Genomic DNA, 20,557 nt, shown 5'->3' with positions numbered 1-20,557 from the left:
GTTTTATGATGTTGGTGTCCAAATTATTATTTCCTTATGGTATCCCTCGCTTCCTCCCATCCAGCTTTTGTGTCTGTTTCCTGGCTGTGCCAGATTGCCTCACTTCTAGGTGCATTTAAATTATCAGGGAAACATATTCCAGCCCCTCAAGGAAGGTTTGAAGCAGGGCCAATGAGGGGGTATGTCATAGGGAGAGTCCCAGGGGACAGAAGGAAAGGCCTGGAGGGCTGCTTTCAGATCCTGGGCCCAAGTTCCCCACTCTGGATTAAGCCCCCTCTTCCGGGAAACCTGAGCACCAAACAGAGACTGTTAGACAAAATTCTTATTAAAAACAAAACTGTTTATTATATAAAAATAAGAATTACACTTTAGGTAGATGCACTTGGCTTATGTGACAGGCTAAGCAAAGCTCAAGGCTTACACTGTATTCCAAATACCCCTTTTGTTTGGGACATCTCAAAGGCTTCGTTCTCACATAGGAGAACTCTTACCCAACCTGGTGTCTTCCAGATGTTTTGGACTGTATTTTATGGCTGAGCTGTCTGGGGCTGGTGGGAGTTGTAGTTCAAAACATCAGGAGGGCGATAGATTGGGAGGAAAGCTGATCTAAAATCTCCAAGCCCTGGAGCCTATCAGATACAATTGGGGTGGGAAGAATTTCTTCTGTCTCATCTGTTTTTAAACTTCCAACTCTCCCTACCTTGGCAACAGGCTAATTCCTCCATGACGCTGGGACAGGCCTGAATGACATCATCCAGTGGAGCTGGATAACTCCTTTTGCCTGGTAACTAGCTTATTAGCATTTAAATTGGAAATTCTTCAAGGGCAAAGGCAGCTGACAGAATCCACAAACACTTCTTAGGAAGGTCTGGTCTGGGAAGAAAATATGACCGGCCTCCTTCACAGTGTGTGTGGAGGCAGGGAGAGGCATAATGACAAGGAAATACAACACACCCTGAGGGCTGGTTGCCCTTCAGGCAGAGGCTCTCAAAGTGGGAGCCTTGCCCTTTCAAAACAAAGGCCGGAGGATGTCATGTGAGCTGAACCTTAGAAATTCTGGTCAGACATATATAGCTTATGACAAAGAGATCTCCAGACATATCAAAACATGTGGATCTTCCATTGACAGGACACAAACTGAACTTTCTGCTTGTTTTCATTTTCACCCTAAAGAAAGTTTCACCCATTTTCAGCCTGCGTTCCCCCATCTCCTCTTTCTAGCCACAGGAATCCAGCAAAAGCTTCATTTAAAAGATATTGGGGGCTGGACTATACTTTTGAAGTAGACTCTCATCATTTTAAATACTCATGGCTTTGCCCAAAGAACCATGGGAGCTGTAGTTTGTTAAGGGTGCTGGGAGTTACTGGGAGACCCCCTATTCCCTCCCAGCTTCAATTCCCAAAGTACTTTCAACCCCTCTTCCCCAGGAACTCTGGGAACTGTAGCTCCGTGAGGGGGAAAGGGGCTGGCAGGGGGACCATGACTGTTTAAAGTAGCATGTCACTGCTTTAAATGTATGGTGCTGATGGGGCCTGAGCTAGCTGAACTGAGTTATGTCAAGATGTACACGTGCAACTGATTTCAGTGGGACTCGAGTCCAGCTAACTTAGTCTGGAATCTAGCCCCAATACATTGCACTTATTTAACTACTCTCTGTGTGGCTTCATACTTGGGTTAAGAGGAGTCCTTTCAGGGCAGCCTGGGACACCACACTTGAGTCAACTCTGTGGTCCTTTTATGAGGAACAATGCTATTTGGACCCCTCTCACCTGTGCATGGCTTGGAAACCAGGAACCAAGTCATTGCTGTAGTGCCACCAGATTTCAGGGTGAAAATCCCTCTTGCTCAAGCCACTGGCAGGTCAGCTACAGCATCATCAGTCCATTGGTGGGCCCCCAAGTCCTAGTCCCCCAGTATGGTGGCCTGTTCCAGTAAGTGTTACATCTCTCAGCGTTTCCTCGAAGCCGGACAGATGTCCCTGTTGAGGCATTCACTGCAGCGTGGATTTACAGGTAAGCAGACTTGCTGCCCAAACCCAACAAGAAGCCAGTTTATCTCACTCCAGAGATCTCTAGGAGGAGAAGGAAGGGAAATGTTCATTTATCATTATTATTAATTTGATTAATCACCCACCCTTCACCCTGAAGCTACAGGAGCTGTAGTTCAGAAAGATTTGAGGGGTCGTTGGTTAGCTGCCCCTGGAGCTTAGCTGAAGGCCTAACCCTGTGGTAAATTTTGTATGGGAGAAGGGAAGCCTTCGGACGTCCTCCTCTGAGGCCGTTTAGGGCTCTGAAGATGGAAAACACCACTTTGAATTGGGCTCCGAAATGGAATGGGAGACAATGAAGACAGCATGTTGATCATAAAGCCAAACTATTGTTAAAACAAGCCACAGCTCGTGAGCCAAAAACAAACCATGACTTCACATGGCTTGGCATCATGTGTGGCCCAGGTCACTGAATTAAAAAAAAGAAACAGAGAACACGTAAAAGAAACAAGTCAGAATTGACCCCAACTGCCTCACCTGGGGAGCCACTCTTCCAGAGCCAGCCGAGTCTCCTCAGGAAGCTTCGTTTCCTTCTTTGCCCACTTCAACCTGTTGGAAATCCGGTGCACATGTGTGTCCACACCTATGGAAAATGGTGAGTCAGGGGAGAGGAGATCCCATATTCAGTTCCCAGAATAGTTAGAGGATATTTGACCCCTACTTGTCTCTGAGAGGAGCTTTCGACCAGAGGAGGGCTGGGGGACCCGTGGCCCTACAGATGTTGCTGGACTTCCAAGTTCCAGCACCACTGGCTGCTGGCCCAGCTGGCCGGGGGGCTGATGGGAGTGGGAGTCAGGAAACTGGAGGGCCACAGGTTCCAGATAGTCACTGGGCTGTCGGTAGCAGATACAAGAACATACTGCTTCACATAGTACATAGTTAAATTGTGGAACTGTGGAGGCAGTGATGGCCACCAACCTAGGTGGCTTTCAAAGAGGACTGGACAAATTCATGGAGGAAAGCGCTATCAATGGCTACTGGCCATGATGGCTATGCTCTGCTTCCAAATTTAGAGGCAGCAATGCTTCTGAATACCAGCTGCTGAGAACTACAGGAGGGCAGAGGGCTCTTGTGCTCAAATCCTGCTCGCTGGTTTCCCACAGGCATTTGGTTAGCCACTGTAAGGATAGGATGCTGGGCTAAATGGGCCATGGGTCTGATCCAGTAGGTTCTTCTTATGTTTTGAGGGATACAACACAATGTTTTGATTTTGAAAATCCAAGTGTGTTCAATTCATTTTAATATACTAATGTTTTGGATTGCGGAAAATACTGCTTTCTGAATTGTAAACCAGGGGGTTCCCAAGCACTGGTCTGAGGACCACAGTGGTCCGTGAACTTCATTCAGGTGGTCCACAGCATGCCTGTGAAGATCAGGGCCTGCTGCTGTGAAGTGGCAGGTGGAAGGAAGTGACTTTTGGAATCAGAAATGGAAATTTCAACATCCTTATTAGGGCAAGGCCTTTATTAGGCCAACGCAAATAGTCTGGCTAGCTGGTAAGCAAAAGTGGGGGGAGGGGAAAAATAATGCCCCTTTTAATGTCCCGAGTCTGCATTTTGTAAGAGTCTTAAGTCAGAAGGTGGGAGGAGGCATTCAGAAGAGGCTCGCAGCTGCCATGGAGGTATCAGGTTGCCTCAAGGCCTCAAATATAACAATGGCTGATTCCCCACCTTTGAAATTACTGGGCACTGTCTGTCACCCAGCACTGCCGCCATCTCTGGGCGAAACACACAGGCTCCTTGATTAATCGGGAAGGAATTCCACCAGAGAACCCCCAAATGAGATTCTCCCCACCCTCAGTTTTTAATCAACTGGTTCCTGAAGTCCCATTCATCAAGAATCAGCCCTCCCAGGTTTCCTGTAACCAGCAACCTAAAATGTTAATTGGAAGTACTGTTAAAATAAAAAAAGGTGGGTTGGTGCAAGCATGGGCCATGGAGCCACAGCGCCACCTCCTGCCTATAGCAGGATTGCATCACAGTCCCAAAATTCAAGGTAGGCAAAAGTGAAGAAGCCTCCTCACAGGAACTGTTTTGAAGTGACAGCTATTCATTTGAAAAACATAGATTCTAACACTGAATTCAATGGGGGTGCTGAGTAGACATGGTTATGATTGCTCTGTAAGTGTGTCAGCCACAAAGGACCCATTTCACCTCTGCTTCAGGTGGCCTTAGACAAACTATGTACGTAAGAAGAGCCCATATAGTCTAGCATCTTGTTTTCACAGCGGCTACCCACATGCACCAAAGGGAAACCTGCAAGCAGGACCCGCACACAAAAGCCCTCTCCCCAGGCAAAAATGCTCAAGGGGTGTGTGAAGCAAGACTGGTGAGGGTGTGTGGCCTGGGGAATGTTCCAAGGGCCAGATAGATAGGCCCAAAGGGCCACCTTTGGCCCCTAGGCCCAAGAGTCCCCATCCCAGATCCTTCTAGAAGCTCCGATTCCTAGAGCAAATGAGTTGGGACTGCTAAGAGAAAAATGGAAACAGTACCGATTCCAGAGACGTCTTGCCAGGCAATGTCCATCACCAAATGAGCCATCTTGGGTCCAACCCCTGGGAGTTTCACCAGCTCCGTCAGTGTCCTTGGGATGTCTCCAGCATAGTCCTCCTTCAGAATTGCTGTGGTCTGCTTGATGTAGCTCACTTTCCGCTGTAGTCAGTGAAAAATGGGGGGATGCGCACTGGAGGTTTAGCCAGCTGACCTCAGGCAATGGAGGGAATAAGGGGGCTGACTGTGAGGATTGAGGGGCCCGGATGAAAGCAGGGACCACAATGACAATGGAATCTAGCAGGGATGTGCTTTCAGAACCGCAAGGTAGAAAGGATTATTAAGCCCCTTGGTAAGGAGGCCTCTCTGGTCTGAACCAGACCCACAACATTTGGTGCCTCCTCTCCTTAAACAGCTTCCACAACCCAGCTGGTCATTAGGACCACTTATACTTATGATCTTGAACCTGTTTGATTATTTCCTCCTCCCATCCAATTTTCCTTTTGTGCTATTGATTACTTAATACTGAAATACAGGAAGCCCACAACTTGCGCACATTTAACTTGTGTGCATTCAGCTTCACATGCATGGCAATTTTTTTATTTTAAAAAGAAGTGGAAAGTGGTAGGGGTTCTGTGAAAAATGACTTTGGCAATCCCACCTCCATTAAACCCAGTGAGTTTTGAGTACACACAATTTTGGCTTTAGGTGCGATCCCTGGAATGTAAGCCCTATGTACGTTGTGGGCTTACTGTAATAGAAAAGTTATACCATTTCATGCTACAGTCAAGAAAGCATTAAACAGTCCTAAATTAAATCTTTGCTCCATATGATTTGTAAAGGCGGGTGGGATACATAAACTTGCAAACTGTTCTGATTTCTGTCTCCCCTCCCTTAATCTTACTATTTCTCTAAGTTTAGACATCAAAGTGACATACCATATTGTATTAAACCACTCGTGTTCTTTCAGCATTTTGGGAGGGTACCACTTAGGGACTAATATCAATTTTGCTCCTCTTAAGAAGTCTCCAGCTAGAGTAAGATGCTCTGAACGTACAACATTTTTCAGATATCCCACGAGAATCTTAATGGGTTTGGTGGTAAGAAAGAACCAATTACAGTTAAACTGTGGAATCCACTCTTACAGGAGGCAGGGCGAGCCATCAATTTGCATGGCTTCAAAAGAGGATTAGACAAATTCATAGAGGAGGATAAGGCTATCAATGGCCACAATTAATAATAATAATAATAATAATAATAATAGTAACAACAACAATAAATTATTTATACCCCACCCATGTGGCTGAGTTTCCCCAGCCATTCTGGGCGGCTTCCAATCAAGTGTTAAAAACAACTCAGCATTAAATATTAAAAACTTCCCTAAACAGGGCTGCCTTCAGATGTCTTTTAAAGATAAAATAGCTGCTTATTTCCTTCACATCTGAAGGGAGGGTGTTCCACAGGGCGGGTGCCACTACCGAGAAGGCCCTCTGTCTGGTTCCCTGTAACCTTACTTCTTGCAATGAGGGAACTGCCAGAAGGCCCTCGGTGCTGGATCTCAGTGTCCAGGCTGAACGATGGGGGTGGAGACGCTCCTTCAAGTATACAGGACTGCGGCCATTTAGGGCTTTAAAGGTCAGCACCAACACTTTGAATTGTGCTTGGAAACGTACTGGGAGCCAATGCAGATCTCTCAGGACCGGTGTTATGTGGTCCTGGCGGCTACTCCCAGTCACCAGTCTAGCTGCTGCATTCTGGATTAATTGCAGTTTCCGGGTCGCCTTCAAAGGTAGCCCCACGTAGAGCGCATTGCAGTAGCCCAAGCGGGAGATAACTAGAGCATGCACCACTCCACACCACACCAATGGCTGTGCTCTACCTCCACTGTCAGAGGCAAGCTGCTGGGAATTGGAAGTGGGCAGAGCTGTTGCACTCAGGGCCTGCTTGCAGGCTTCCCATTGGGGCATCTGGTTGGTCACTGTGAGAACAGGATGTTGGGCTGGATTGGCCCCCTTTAACCCGATCCAGCAGCTATGATCTTCACACGTTCACATTTTCTAAAATCTTTAAAGCTGTTCTCCCAACAGAACCTTACTGCAACTCTACCAAACACAAATATAACCAGCTTCATTTCCTCAAAATGCCCAGCGCTGATTACTAAGATTAGGGCAAGAAAAATATTGGCTTAACGCTCTTCCTCTTTCCTATTCTCTCAAATGGCTCACCTTCCAAAACCCCACAGGGTAGATGAGCTGGCCTAGAGTCACGTCATCAGTCTCCAAGATGTTGTCCACAGTGAGGCCATGTTCCCTCAGGCGCATCATGGCCGCCGAAGTCACCTGATCTTTGGTTTGGCTGGAGAGCATGAGTGACAAGAGGACCTGGTAGCGCCTAACCTACAGTATGGTATGGAGATGGAAGGTGATCATCACAGGTTATCATCTTTTGTCAGATCTACTTTGTTTTTTTGCTAGAACCACCTAGGGGCCATATTTCTTGATAGGCAACATATGCTAGTAATGGGCAGGGCCAAAAGCAAAAGTAGTTGGAGCAATGGATGTGGCTAGAGCCTTTACATCCCAGCTACGTAAAAGCCAGAGGTTTCTACACACACAGATTTCTCTGCTGTCTTCCATCCAGGTAAATGGATGGAAACATTATCAGGGTTCAAGGGCACATCTCAACCAGGCAAAAACACTCAAGGAGGGTGCAGAGCAGGGCCAGTGAGTGGTTAGCTTTCCTAGCTTCAGGTGGGGAAACCCATGTTATCATTGTTAAAACCAGATCTGTTCTACAAACAGATCTCAACCTCTACCTCCTGCCCAGTCCTGCTCTATGAGGGCAGGAAGGCAGACAATGCAACCTGCCAAGATCCTTCCAGCTCCTAAATATGTGCAGTTTAGCTCAGTTTTGAGCTCCAGGGCTCTCTCCTCACCTCTGGAGGAGCATCACTGTCAAAGCATTTCCCAGCACCCATCTGGTCCACAGGGGCATCTCTCTCCTTCCTCATTTCCCGGATGTTGCTCAGGTGCTGCTCCCAGTTTTTTGGTTCCCACTTCTGCTTCTTGCCCTCTGCTTCGTTTGTCTTGCCCAGACCATTTCCTCCGGGAGAGTCATAGGCAACACTGACTGTCTTCTGCTTTCGGTGGATCTTTGCGCAGAAGGTTTCACTCAGTGTAGGAACACCCCCTTCCCCCCCTGCAAAAAAAGAGAGGGAGAGAATACTGAACTGCAGTGAACTTTAAATTGGTATTGGATACTAATTAGCTACCAGGCTAAGTTCAAGGTGCTGGTTCTGATGGATTGCATTTATATCCCGTCTCCTTTCCCAATAGCTCACAGTGGCTCAAACCCACGACCCAGAGATTAAGTGTCTCATGCTATACCACCTGCATGCACAAAGCCTTCCCACTTTTGGTAGAGCATCTGCTTTGAGCACAGAAGGCCCTAAATTCAATCCTCAATGGCATCTGCAAGTGTGGCTGGAAGAAAAACCCCTTGTCTGGAACCACCAATGGATGCAGCTCAGTGGCAGAGCACCTGCCTTCATATCCTCCAACATTTCTCCCATGAAAATAGGGACATCCTAAGGAAAAGTGGTACATTCCAGGATCAAATCCGAAACCGGGGCGGCTTCTCTAAATCAGGGACGTCCCTGGAAAAGAGAGACACTTGGAGGGTCTGTGCTTTGCATGCAAGAGGTCGCAGCATCAATCCCCAGCGGCATCTGCAGATAGGACGGGGGTCGGGGTAAAAACTCCCTGCCTGAAACCCTAGACTAGAGCCATTGCTGCCAATTCCTATAGGCAAAACTAGGCTAAGTAGACCAATGCTCTGATTCAATATAGGTCTCAGGGGGCTCAGCCCAAGCCTCCTGGCTCTTTCCCCCAGAGCCAAGAAGCCTCCCCGCACCCGCTTGCCGGGTCTGACCTCTCCTTTTGCTCAGTTGCAGCCGGGTGCAGACCCCGCGACTCGCGCACATGCCTCCGCCTGCACCCAGAACTACAAGCCCCACAATGCCCCGCGGCGGCCGCCGGCGCATTCACCGTCTCTGCCTCGCACACCAAGCCGGAAGTGGACCCGCGTTTCCGGTGGAAGGGGGCGGGGTCTATGGGCTGAGGAGGAGGCGGCGGCGGCGGCGAGTGGGACGGGGGGTGGGTTTCGGAGTGTGTGTGTTTATGTGGGGGGCTAGGAGCATAGGAGGTGAGTAGCCTCACTGGAAGCAAGGGGTGCCATGGGGATAACAAGGTGCTGGGGCTCTGGAGCGAATTGGGGGTTGGGAAGGAGGGAGCAGCAAGCCTCTTGCCCTCCCCTCACTGACTTTCTCCCCACCTGGCCTACCTCACAGGGTGGTTGTGGGGGTATAATTTTTTTGTGGGGGAGGGAGGAATAGAGACTGTGTGCAAGTCCTGCCTTTTGCTCCTTGGAGGAAAGCTAGGATGTAAATAAATATGTAAACATGTAATGCCTGGATGGTTGCAAAGTTTGTTGTCTGTGGGGACAGCCTGGCCTACCTCATCGGGTTGTTGTGACGATAAAGGTTTTGGGGTGCAGCTTAGACCCATGTGCAGCTGCATTGATTGGAAAAGGCTTAACGGAAATGGTGTTAAACGTGTAACAGCAGCTGTGGCATGAGGGTGTTTTGTGGAGACAAATAATGAATTAGCTTCTGCAAAGACAGAGGTGATGGTGGTGTCACCAAGATTGCAAGTGATGTCCTGGGTTTGTCTTACCTCCATGCTAGGAGCAAATGGCTATGATTGTGTTTTGCAATCACTTAACTTGCAGGCCAATTTTAGAGAGGGGAACTTGTGCTGCTAGCAAGCAATGCATTATACCATTGTGACACTGAGTTCTGCAGAATTTGTTGTGCATGGAAACAACTTTCAGAATGGTGGCCCTTCTTCTAGTCTTCTGTTAAGAGTCTTATAGTGGCACTGAGATATTTGGACCAGCCAAGGTGCTCTGGTGAAGTGGATGCAGCTGTATAACCTGCCTCAGGGGGTTGTGGTGAGGACAAGAATTGTAAAGCACTTTTATGTTGGGAGTAACATAGTGGAAAAATATTCAAGATAACTACAATAAATGAAGCAAGAGCTGTTTTTATAAAATCTGTAATAGTAGTAGTAGTTGGCATCTGTCTTGAGAGACAATGGAGTGCACCTCCAGAGGTGAAGTCAAACCGCTGCATTAGCAGCACTGAAGTGACCTCCCCTGGGCAGTGACCAAGTCTGGGCAGTGTGTATGGAAGTCCTGGGCTGCCCAGATGGCAAGACCCTCTCTTTCTTGCTGATGTGGTCCAAAGGAAAGCTGAGCAATATGTTTGGCACTAGCTTGGTTGCAAGGAGTTGCCGGGAGGAGGTGTACAAGGTGCCCTCCAACTGTCTTAGGGACTCCACTCTGGTTTTATGTAGGGTTTACTCCTTAGCTTTTTCTTCTCCCAAAGTTATACCACAAGGCAGTGGAGGTTTAGAATCAGAGTTTTCTTTCTCCTAATTGGGCTACCTTCCCAGGTTGATGAGCCCCATCTGCCCCTCACTTCTGTCACTACAGCATGTGAAGAAACCACATTCTTGACCGTTGGACCCACAGTTGGTCTTGTCTCAATCCACCGGAGCCTGTCTTTGCATGCAGGGAAAGTCCCTAACTCATTGAGGGTTTGAGACCCATGGGCTACCCTCACCTGCTTTAACTGGCCAGTCAAAGCCATTCCCGGGGTGTGGCCACTGTTGCATGCTGACAGCTTCTAGGAGCCACAGGTGAGAGCTGAGTGCAGGTTGGGGACCAAAGGTGGACAAACTACCTCAGAAAAAGCATGTTGTGTCCTCCACCAGAGGTACTGTCCCTCTCCTAACACCCCATCTATTAAAAGAAGAGAGAGTTGTTTGACAATGGAACAGATGATCTCGGGAGGTGGTGGACTCTCCTTCACTGGAGGTTTTTACACAGAAGTTGGATGACCATCTGATTATTTAGCTGTGATTACTGCATTGCAGGGGGTTGAGCTAGATGACCCTTTGGGCCCCTTCTAGCTCTACAGTTCTGTGATTCTATGACTTTGGTTTGCATAGCCTCCATCCTGCCCCCAAAAACTAACAAATTTATTGTGACAGGGGCATTTGATTTATTTATAGTGACTATGCCTGCTTTACCATGTCTTATTAAATTTATATATTGTCTTTCCTCCAAAGAGCCTAAGGCAGCATACACCCCCTACCCTTGTGAGGTAGGTTAGGCTGAGAGACAGAATGACTGGTTGAAAGTCACCCAGTGAGTTTCAGTGCTTGAGGATAGAATTGAATAGCTCCAAAGTACAACACTTTTAACTGCTGTGCCACACTCACTCTTTGGGGGTACATAGGAAGTTGCCTTATACTGAGTCAGGTCCTTGGTCCATCTAGCTGTGAATACTGACTTTCAGCGGCTTTGCAGGATTTCTGGGAGGGGACATTCCCAGCTCTACCTAGAAAAGCCAAGGATTGAAGCTGGGAATTTCTGTGTGCAAAGCAAATGCTCTACCACTCCAGATATGATACGCTTATAATATAAATGGATAATGTACTCTGGCTTTGCAGTCTATGTCATATGAGGCTCCGATCCAGTGGTTGGCAGGTGCTTTGATGAGCATGTGGAACTACTCCACCCACTGAGCCCTTGGAGCAGCTTATGCATTCTATTGGATTCACACATGGCACTGTCTTTAAGGAGTGGAAGGGGGAACCTCTGCTTGTGTGGAGCACACTGTGTATCTATGGAGCATCTGTGTTGACTAACTATATGAAGAAATGTGGGGCTGTTGACTATGTTCTGCTGATGGTGCCATCCTCTGTCTTCTACTTGCACAGGTTCCTTGATTCTTTCTTAGTTAACGATGGCAAAGCCACAAAGCAAAGATCCTGGCCTAAAGGAGAAGTTCAAGAATCTCTTAGGACTTGGGAATTCCAAATCTAATTCCAAGTCATCGGAAGGAAAGCAAACGGAATTTGTTATCACAGCAGAAATACTCAAGGTAACACACGAATATACTGGATGCCTGATATACATCAGCACCTGGAAATTAAAAGAGGGCAAAGGCTACCTAAGCAGGTTAAACACAGGAGGGAGAGAGGCAGTGTCCTATTCTATGGTGTGGTAAGCCCAAGGATACAGAGTACAGAGCTAGGCAGGGCTCAGGCTGGGTGCTTGACCAGTTGAGGCAATGCTAACAAAAAGCTCAAATGGAGGCTGAGCCCAAGGTGGAGGCTACATCCAAAGTGTTAGCTTCACCCATGCTAGAAAGTGATATTTTATCTAAAGCACCTCAGCCTTTTCCAATAGCCTCTTACTGCCTCTGTCCTTATTGGGTCATCTGCAATGGAGTCCTTCATGTCAGAGGATAGCCGTGCCGTATCCTCAGTCTGGAGGGATGCTGGTTCTACTGGCTTATCCAGTAGCAGTGCTCCTGGGGTTGGCCCTCTGTGCCCTTCCCCTTCTGGTTCAAGAATCTTCAGCCTCCTCACTTGAAAGAGGACCTGATGGCTGGTCGCTGACAGACAAAACTCTTCCATTTCCACTTTTTGATGACACTGCATTTATCTACCTGTGAATTACGATTAGTGCCATCTGTTTGCTTGCTGCTGAGAGTTCTGGCAGTCTCTTCGTATGGTGACAATATGCTGATCATTGGCCATGACCCCACACAAGAAGAGATCACAAAAGCAGAGGAATTGTTTTATTTGAGTTCAGTGTTGCCATAGAGAAAGCTCATATACATCTTAAATCAAAAACAAATTACTTTAGATATTAATCACATTTTTACCCTGCCCTTGCTTGTGGGGCTCAGAACAGCATTTTAGCTGTGAGGTTAATCGGGCTGTAAGCAACTTGTGATGGTTTAAAGCTGCCTTCTTTTCTTTTCAGGAACTGAGCATAGAATCTGGCTTGAACAATCGGATAAGAGCAATCGGTCAAATCTGCAAGGTAGCAAAAACTAGAAAGTTTGAAGATGTGAGTACATGGGCAGAAAACTGATGAATGTATAAGGAAGTTACACCAAAAGGCCCCTTCCTCACAATGGACAGTGAGGTGTGAATGTGGGGGGTAACCTGGAGTTTTCTGTGCCCTCAGCATGCAGTGGAAGCCATCTGGAAAGTGGTTGATGATATGCTGCAGCCCGACCGACCAGCTGAAGCCAGGCATGCTGTGCTCCACCTCCTGAAGGCAATTATTCAAGGGCAGGTAAGACACAGAGTGCACCTGAGGCATGCAGAAACTAGACACTGTGAATGGGACTATGGACTAGCAGAAAACATGATTTCCAAATTCCAGTAGCCACAATTTGTCAAGAAGCCACTCCTCTCATCTTTTAGGGCGAGGGGCTTGGTATCCTCCGAGCTCACTTTTTCAAAGTGATTAAAGATTATCCTTCTAATGAAGACATGCACGAACGGCTTGAAGTGTTCAAGGCTCTTACGGATAACGGAAAATGCGTAACGTATTTGGAAGAAAATTTGGGTATGTCCCCTTTTTAGCCACTAATTTAATCGTGGCAAATTCTTGCTCAGAGAGGAGAGTGACCAAAACCTGCAATGTGTCTTAGTTTCATAATAATGGAACATTCAGTTTACTTGTGCTATACAAAAAATATTATTAGTTAATATGCTTTGCATGTAGAAGGTTCCCGGTTCAGTCACTGAACTGAACTTCTACGTAGGGCTAGGAGTGTCCCCTGTCTGCAACCCTGGAGAGCTGCTGCCAGTCAGTGTCAGCAAGACTGAGCTAGATGGACAAGACTGAATAAAAGGAACCAATGGCTCGACTTGGTATAAGGCAGCTTCCTTTGTTCCTGTAAGTTAACCCCCCAATAATGAATCCCAGATCTGAATCATACACACATAGTTTGACACAGAGGCAGGTTTAAAGGTCAATGAAATAAATACAGCAGCATATGTCTCCTCTGTGGGTGGGCTGGTGGTATTTCCTTCGTGCTTGAGGACTTCCCAGGAGTACTTGGCTGCTCATTAGTGGAAGCAGAATGCTAACCCAGAAGGACCTTTGACCTGGTCCAGCAAGGCGGTTCTGATGTCCCTGCAATAAGACATGTCTGGTGAATATCTGGATGGGTCAGGCAGAAGCACGAGAGGTACACCTGTCACGGCTGTGAAACACCTTCTGGGGTTCAGAAAACAGGAGGTGTTACAGCAAGTTGAAAACAAGTTAATTTGTAGTGATTTTGTTTCCAGGCTGCATTCCTCTTTTCTTCTCCTTCAGCTGAATTTGTCCTTCAGTGGATGGATATTGGTTTGGATTCAGAGTTCCTGCTGGTGCTGGTCAACCTAGTCAAGTTCAATAGCTGCTACTTGGATGAATATATCGCTGACATGGTCAAGTAAGGCTAATCTTTAAACCTTCTGTTGGTTCTAAGAAACCCTGTTTGAGGGTTAAATTGGCAGTCTGACCTCCATGTGGACTCCATATTTTCATCTCTAGGTAGGGCTGGGAAAGACCCCTGCCTGAAACCTTGGATTGCTGCTGCCAATCAGTGCTGATGATACTGAGCTAGATGGACCAATGGTCTGACTAGGTAGAAGGCAGCTTCCTATGTGCCTAATCATAAGTGCATGATGATAAAGGAGAATTCGGTCAGGGCAACCAGCTCTTGTATCTCTGGGATGGGGTGGGCTTTCTGGTAGGGTTGAGCCTGTAGATTTAGAAATTTTGCCCTGGAGGGCTAGATTTTTATTTTTATGTTTTTCTTTCCTACAGCATGATTTGTCTCTTGTGCATTCAGACATCTTCCGCAGTTGACATTGAGGTCAGTAGTTATCTGTAATACTATGGATGTTAGGACAAAGTGCCATTATAAATAGGAGAGCAATATTTGTGGTGTTGGTGGTGCTTTCTTAAAACACTTCTACCCATTCTCCCTTCCGGTTCCCATGACTGGAATTCCCTCCAGAATCCTCTGGGATGTCAAACCTTTCTCTCTCAACAATCCCTCCTTGGAACCAACTTTTTCTGTTAATTTGTCGTTTGTTGTCTCAAGTGGAAACAGTATTCCCCTTCTCTTCATTAATAGCAGTGGGGTTGTGGTTTGGGACAGAGTTGAAGCTGGACTGTAAAATCTCAGCTGTGGAATTCTCTTCCTACTGAAATTAGAGAGGTCCCCTTGCTGTTGAATTCAGATGCATGGCTAAGATTTTCCTGGTTCAGCAGGCATGTAAAGGTAGTTCTCTGTTTGCTTCTCTCTGTTTGAGAGCCAGTGTGATAAAGTGGTTAAGGTGTTGGACTAGGACCTGAGAGACCAGGGTTCAAATCCCTGTTCTGCCAGGAAGCTCACTGACTGACCTTGAGCTCAGTCACTGCCTCTCACCTAACCTACTACAGCCTAGCCTGTTGTTGTGGGGATTAGAGACTTGGGTGACACTGTGGTCTAAACCACTGAGCCTTTTGGGCTTGCCAATTGGAAGATCGGCAGTTTGAACCTTTGCTACAGGGTGAGCTCCCGTTGCTCTGTCCCAGCTTCTACCAACCTAGCAGTTCAAAAGCAAGTAGATAAATAGGTACCGCTCCGGCGGGAAGGTAAACAGTGTTTCCGTGTGCTGCTCTGGTTCGCCACATAACCTGCTGGCCACATAACCTGGAAGCTGTCTGTCGGCCAGTAAAGCGAGATGAGCACCACAACCCCAGAGTCGTCCACGACTGGACTTAACGGTCAGGGGTCCCTTTACCTTTAGGATGTATACTACTTAAAGCTCATCAGAGAAAAAAATGTGAGATATAAGTGTATTTTTTAAAAAATGAATTATAATCGTTCTTCTTTGTATTTCTTTTTTAAAAAGCATTTCATATGGAAATCCTGAAATTTAAGTTTTAAAAAGTACCTGAAATAAATAAGATTAATGATACTGTTCCAAGGCAATCACATTCCTTTTCCCTCTTCCCAGGTTTCCCTGCAGGTCCTTGACGCCGTGGTATGCTACAACTGCTTGCCTTCGGAAACCCTCCCAGTCTTCATAATCACCTTGTGCCGGACGATCAACGTGAAGGAACTCTGTGAGCCTTGCTGGAAGGTCCGTTATCTTGCCAGTTCTCTGGGTAGAAGGCAGTTCGGTGGTCCTGGGGGAGAAAAGGCTGAATGTAGGAAGCTATTTAGCTATTTAGGCTAAATAGATTCATAGAACTGTAGAATTGGAAGGTACCCCCAGGGGTCATCTAGCCCAACCCCCTGCAGTGCAGAAATCCCAGCTAAAGAATGCTTGGCAGATGGTGATCAGACCTTTCTTAAAAACCTCCAGTGAAGGAGAGTCCACCACCTTCTCAGGTAGTCTGCTCCACTGTATCAACGGTTCTTAGCATCAGAAACTTCTGCCTACTGTTGAGTTATAGAAACATAGGATCACCGAATTGCATAGTTGGAAGGTACACCAAGGGATATCTAGTCCACCCCAGGAGGTCCAGCTACCCCCAAGGCTTCTGCATGCATTCACTGTGCTGAAAAACCAAAGGTGGCATTTTGCACCAAGATCATTCTTGCATTATCTTTTCCAAACTGTTAAACTTGATGATTCATTATCTTGCAACTAGAATTGTGCAAATCTTGTATACGTTCCTTATTGCTACTGCAGGGTTTTGTACCAGACTTTGCACTTTCTATAATTTTTCAGTGCATAAGTTTTGTGCATTTCTTTTTTCTTTTTGTCCGTTTGTGTGTGTGTGTGTTCATGCATGTATGTATGTGCGTGTACAGAATTCTGAGGGATTTGCTTCCGTTTAACAACATGCTTCTGTTTGTCCTTCAGCTCATGCGCAATCTGTTAGGAACTCACTTGGGGCACAGTGCCATTTACAACATGTGCCGGATCATGGAGGACAGGTACTTCTGTGCCACCTGCTGAAACCTCTGCTTTCCCTGGGGCCGGGAGCAAGCGCAAAGTTGGGTGCCACCCTGGTACAAGAGAACTGCTTTAATGCTGCCCAAAAGATTGTAGGGGTACAGGGGTTAACCCCACTCTTGACATCCTAGGGCAGGCAGCTGGACTTGCAAGCTTTGCATGGACTGCTTTGTGAGACCAATGCTCAGTGGCGGTTCACTGAGGAAGGCTTGGATAGGGCTGTCTTAGCAGCTATCCAGAAAGAGAGAAGAGCATGAGCTCTTGATATTTTCCCCCCAAGACCTACTACCGGCAACTCCCCATTTACACAGGGGTTATGATCTGAGGCACCGCACGTTTAAGTGAAATTGTGTATATTTGGAACACAATTGAAAAAGTCTGCAAACGCCACAATCACTCCCTCCTTGCTCAAACTCTCCATAGGCCTCCTGAGTTTGCACTTGCAAAGGCTCGTGGGATTGCTAGACACTGTTTTTGCACCCTTTTTGCTGTTTCTTCTCTCTTTTAGGGCCGTTTTTGCTTCATTTTATGCCACTTGTAGGTTTGCAGCGACGCACGGCCATGTGTGACTTGAATGCGCGTAAATGGGGAGTTGCCTGTATATCGTCATCACTGTTGGAAGTTTTAGAAATCCAGATGACACTGACCCCATAGGGCCAGGTGTGCACCGCAAGGAGGTTGGGAGGAGTGGACTTGTGCAGATAGGAGCAAAAAAAATGAAAGATGGCTCTGGCCCCTCCCTCCCCCTTTCTCACTGGTACTGATTTAAGGAAGATCCTGAAGCCCAAGTCTGAGACCCACTAATCGTGGTCAAAATTCCCATGTTTGCAGGACCTACATGGTAGATGCCGCACTGCTGAGAGGGGCTGTGTTTTTCGTGGGCATGGCTTTGTGGGGAGCGCACAGGCTGCAGTCACTCAGGAATTCGCCAACTTCAGTACTGCCCTCCTTTCTGAAGGTAATTCTGAGCCCTTCGAACCAGGGTCATGCGGGTGATAGATGGTGGAGGCTTAGATTAAAATCCTGGCTCAGGTGTGAAGTTTGCTGGGTGATCTTGGGCTTATTACTGCCTCTTAGACCAGGGGCCGGCAAGGTTTACCGGTTCACTCCAGCGGAGATCTCTCTGTGGGCCAGATTGTGTGTGTGCATAAGTGTGTGCGCTCGTGATTTCCGGTGTCTGCATCTGTGCAGACGTGATTTCCGGTGCTGTGGAAGTGAGTCCCCATGCCGTGCTGTGCCAGTTTAGTGCAGCGCGCGGGGACTCGCTGAGCGGGTGGCTTGGTTCGGAGGCAGCTCATGGGCCGGTTAAACAACCCCCGTGGGCCGCTTGTGGCCCATGGGCCTTAGGTTGCCTACCCTGGCTTAGTCTTAACCTACCTCATAGGGTTGTTGTGAGAGGATCCCTGTACAATGCTCCTCAGAGAAAGGATAAACTGCAATAAATAAATTTTGGGGAACGCGAATTCAGAGGGATCCTATGGGCTATTGAGCTGAAGCCCCTCTCCATAATGGTTGAAAAGATTGCTGTTTCTCTTGCTGTAACAAAGCTTCACAAGCTGCAAGGACGGGGGGGGGGGGTGTTGGAAAAAGCCAAAGATACCGTCAGTCACAGCCTGCTGTTTCATCTTTGACCACACTTCCGTTCACCGTGGTTCAGTTGCACCACTTACAGCCTTTTCGTTTTGGGCTGCAAATTGTCTTTATAGTGAGTTTGCCAGGGCTCAGAAGTTCCTTTCTTTACTCCTGAGTAGCAGCCTGCACTTTCTGATCTTCCTTGTGCACCTGAAGTCTCTCTGGCAGTTTTCCCACACACATTATTAGTTTTGGATGGCAGGGTTGCATAGCCTTCAGGCTAGTGGAATCTATCTTTTCACTATAAGCATCACCTAAAACCAGGTGCAAAATCATGGTTTAGGAAGGCAGGCATAGAATTGCAAAGTGTGGGACTGTGCTCTGAGCACAGTCTGGGAACCCAAGCTTTCCCGATTTCAGCAGACTAGAAGGGGGGAAATACTTTTTGTTGTCGCTACTGTTATAGTTGTTGGGAGTTGGAAACAGTTTCTGCTCTATGAATCACTTGGGAGGTCTTCCAGGAAACCTTGATCTCCCTTCTGACCACTCCCGTTGTATGGCACCTAACATACTTTTCTGGGCGCTTCCTTCTTGAAGTGTCCTAACCCAGTGGAACCAGCAAATGGGCCCTCTGTCATTCAGGTGGTGCCGGTATGTCAGTTCCTTACTTGGGGCTTTCTCTCCCCCTTCCAGGCCATGACGAGTCCGAATACCATTGTGTCTTATGAAATAGTCCTTTCCATCACAAGGCTGATCAAAAAATATGGGAAGGACCTCCAGGCAGTCACTTGGGACATCCTCCTGAATATCATCGAGCGGCTGCTTGAGCAGCTGCAGGTAAATGGGAAGCCCCTTTTGTTTTATTTTTAATACTGTTTTTGCAAACGTGACAGAAAAAGAGAACCACTGCCAGCTGACATTATGAATACAAATATTCTGACTTAAACATATTAATATAGAAAGTCCCTATGTTCAAATGGAATCCAAATGAGAGCAAAGATGATAAGCTATACTTTCAAGCACAGAAAGGGCAGTAAGATCTTCAGACTGCTGAATAGCAGATGATGGTGATGATGATGATAATGATATTTATACGCCGCTCATCTGACTTGGTTGAGTGCTTATTTTTCCAGCCTTTCAATAGCAGGCTCTGCAGCCATAAGGTCTCACAGAATCAATGTCCGTTGTTCTAACACCATGGAATAGAATTTAAAGAGGCTATTTTGGATGTGTTCTGGGGGGAGGGGTGCAAAATGGCAGAGTTATTGGAGTAGGATTAGAGAAGGGTTTCACTTTCTTTAATTTCTAGCCTCCACCTGCCTGTTCTGTGTCTTTCCAAGCATCTATAAAGGATAGAGGCATAGGAGACTCTGACACTTCCTTCCGAGTTAAAACATTCAGAGTCTCATGGCACCTTAAAGACATCACAGTTTTTTAAATGGAGTAAGCTTTTGTGGACTCAGCCCACTTCATCACGTATATGAAGTGAAATCTTAGTTGGGAGATATATGGGGAAGAAAATCATAAGGTGGAAGTTGAATTATAATGGAATGTGATAATTAGAGCTTAAATCCATGTTACATAGGCACCCTTTTTATTGTTGCCAATTGGTGACATGGCTGAGATGATTGTATTAATACTTGTAGTGGGACAGGGAACCATTGGCAAGAAACAGTCATTGATAACACAGATATTCCAGCATTGGTAACCTAATTGATGCACATGTAGTGTGATAAAAGTTATTTTGTCTTGATTTAGCCTGCAAGTGACTGCACTGAGATTCTCAAGGGCTAATCAAGTTGTGTTTTCTTCCTTTCAGACCTTGGAGAGCCCGGAGCTGAAATCCATTGTCCATGACTTGCTGACCACGGTGGAGGAGCTATGTGACCAGAATGACTTCCATGGCTCTAAGAAACGTTACTTTGAGCTTGTGGAGAAATGTGCAAGTCAGAGACCTGTAAGGCATGGCAATGTTTGAGAAATTTCCTGTTGTTTCCTTAGGACTTCCTTAAAGAGCACTCAGCAGAGGGGCACAGGGAACTAAAATCTTATCTTATGCAAGGGATGGGGAGGGGTGGATCCAGAACTGGTTTGCCCTTCGGGGGGATTTTTTGGGGGCAGGTGAGCAGGGCCACTCTGGTTTTAGACAAGGGCCATTCTCAGCCCTACTTGGACCTCCAAGGACCTCCTGCATGCAAGGCAGATGCTCTGCCGCTGAGCATGGGACTTCCGCTACCATTCAATAAACAGTGCTGACAGATCACCCTTTATATATGAGTAATTCTCAGTTTACAATCTTACTTTGTTGAACTTGGATGTTTTTTTAAGTACTGGCCTGCCTTTCCTTTCGCTTAAAAGGAATCTTCTGTTCTGAACCTGATCACCTATCGAGCTCAGTCCATCCACCCCGCGAAGGACAGCTGGATCCAGAAGCTGCAGGGGCTGATGGAGAGGTTCTTCAGGTAGGGACCCTGCAGCTCTTACCTGTGGCTCCTCTCCTCATATCTCTGACTTTCCATCCTCTGGATGTTGGTCACAACCCAGATGATTTGGGCTCCTCCTTTTTGAAAACACC

The 20,557-nt window shown here is 46.9% G+C and overlaps 2 protein-coding genes across 15 annotated transcripts in view; one reads left to right on the top strand and one right to left on the bottom strand.

The window, feature by feature from the left end:
- Positions 1–1,460: 1,460 nt before the first annotated feature.
- NTHL1 (nth like DNA glycosylase 1) lies at positions 1,461–8,594 on the bottom strand. Of its 4 annotated transcripts, none has more exons than XM_053365636.1 (6): positions 8,450–8,594; positions 7,473–7,735; positions 6,763–6,933; positions 4,540–4,699; positions 2,526–2,631; positions 1,461–2,072 (listed from the first exon to the last, which is right to left on the bottom strand). In XM_053365636.1, the coding sequence occupies exons 1-6, from the start codon at positions 8,577–8,579 to the stop codon at positions 1,949–1,951; spliced, it is 954 nt and encodes a 317-aa protein (XP_053221611.1). In that variant the 5' UTR covers positions 8,580–8,594; the 3' UTR covers positions 1,461–1,948. The 4 variants fall into 4 exon arrangements, with proteins under 4 accessions (XP_053221611.1, XP_053221612.1, XP_053221615.1 ...); XM_053365637.1 differs by having other exon boundaries at positions 8,468–8,594; XM_053365640.1 differs by lacking the exon at positions 8,450–8,594 and adding an exon at positions 7,950–8,438.
- Positions 8,595–8,647: 53 nt separating this feature from the next.
- Positions 8,648–20,557, top strand: part of TSC2 (TSC complex subunit 2) — a 45,727-nt gene continuing 33,817 nt past the window's right edge. For 7 of the 11 annotated variants that reach the window (XM_053365628.1, XM_053365627.1, XM_053365626.1 and 4 more), the window contains exons 1-13: positions 8,648–8,740; positions 11,383–11,546; positions 12,437–12,523; positions 12,644–12,754; positions 12,886–13,030; positions 13,787–13,904; positions 14,282–14,330; positions 15,463–15,588; positions 16,318–16,391; positions 17,242–17,368; positions 18,676–18,819; positions 19,802–19,939; positions 20,341–20,444. In XM_053365628.1, the coding sequence (XP_053221603.1) occupies positions 11,409–11,546; positions 12,437–12,523; positions 12,644–12,754; positions 12,886–13,030; positions 13,787–13,904; positions 14,282–14,330; positions 15,463–15,588; positions 16,318–16,391; positions 17,242–17,368; positions 18,676–18,819; positions 19,802–19,939; positions 20,341–20,444 (1,361 nt within the window). In that variant the 5' untranslated portion in view covers positions 8,648–8,740; positions 11,383–11,408. Of the gene's footprint in view, positions 8,741–11,382; positions 11,547–12,436; positions 12,524–12,643; positions 12,755–12,885; positions 13,031–13,281; positions 13,364–13,758; positions 13,905–14,281; positions 14,331–15,462; positions 15,589–16,317; positions 16,392–17,241; positions 17,369–18,675; positions 18,820–19,801; positions 19,940–20,340; positions 20,445–20,557 lie in introns of those variants that run through there. The other 4 variants (XM_053365623.1, XM_053365631.1, XM_053365632.1 and 1 more) reach the window with 4 other exon arrangements.

This window comes from Podarcis raffonei, chromosome 14 (assembly GCF_027172205.1).
Source record: "Podarcis raffonei isolate rPodRaf1 chromosome 14, rPodRaf1.pri, whole genome shotgun sequence".
NCBI classification, from domain to species: domain Eukaryota; kingdom Metazoa; phylum Chordata; class Lepidosauria; order Squamata; family Lacertidae; genus Podarcis; species Podarcis raffonei.
Note: the sequence above shows the minus strand (reverse complement) of the source record. Positions and strands in the feature narration are given on the sequence as shown.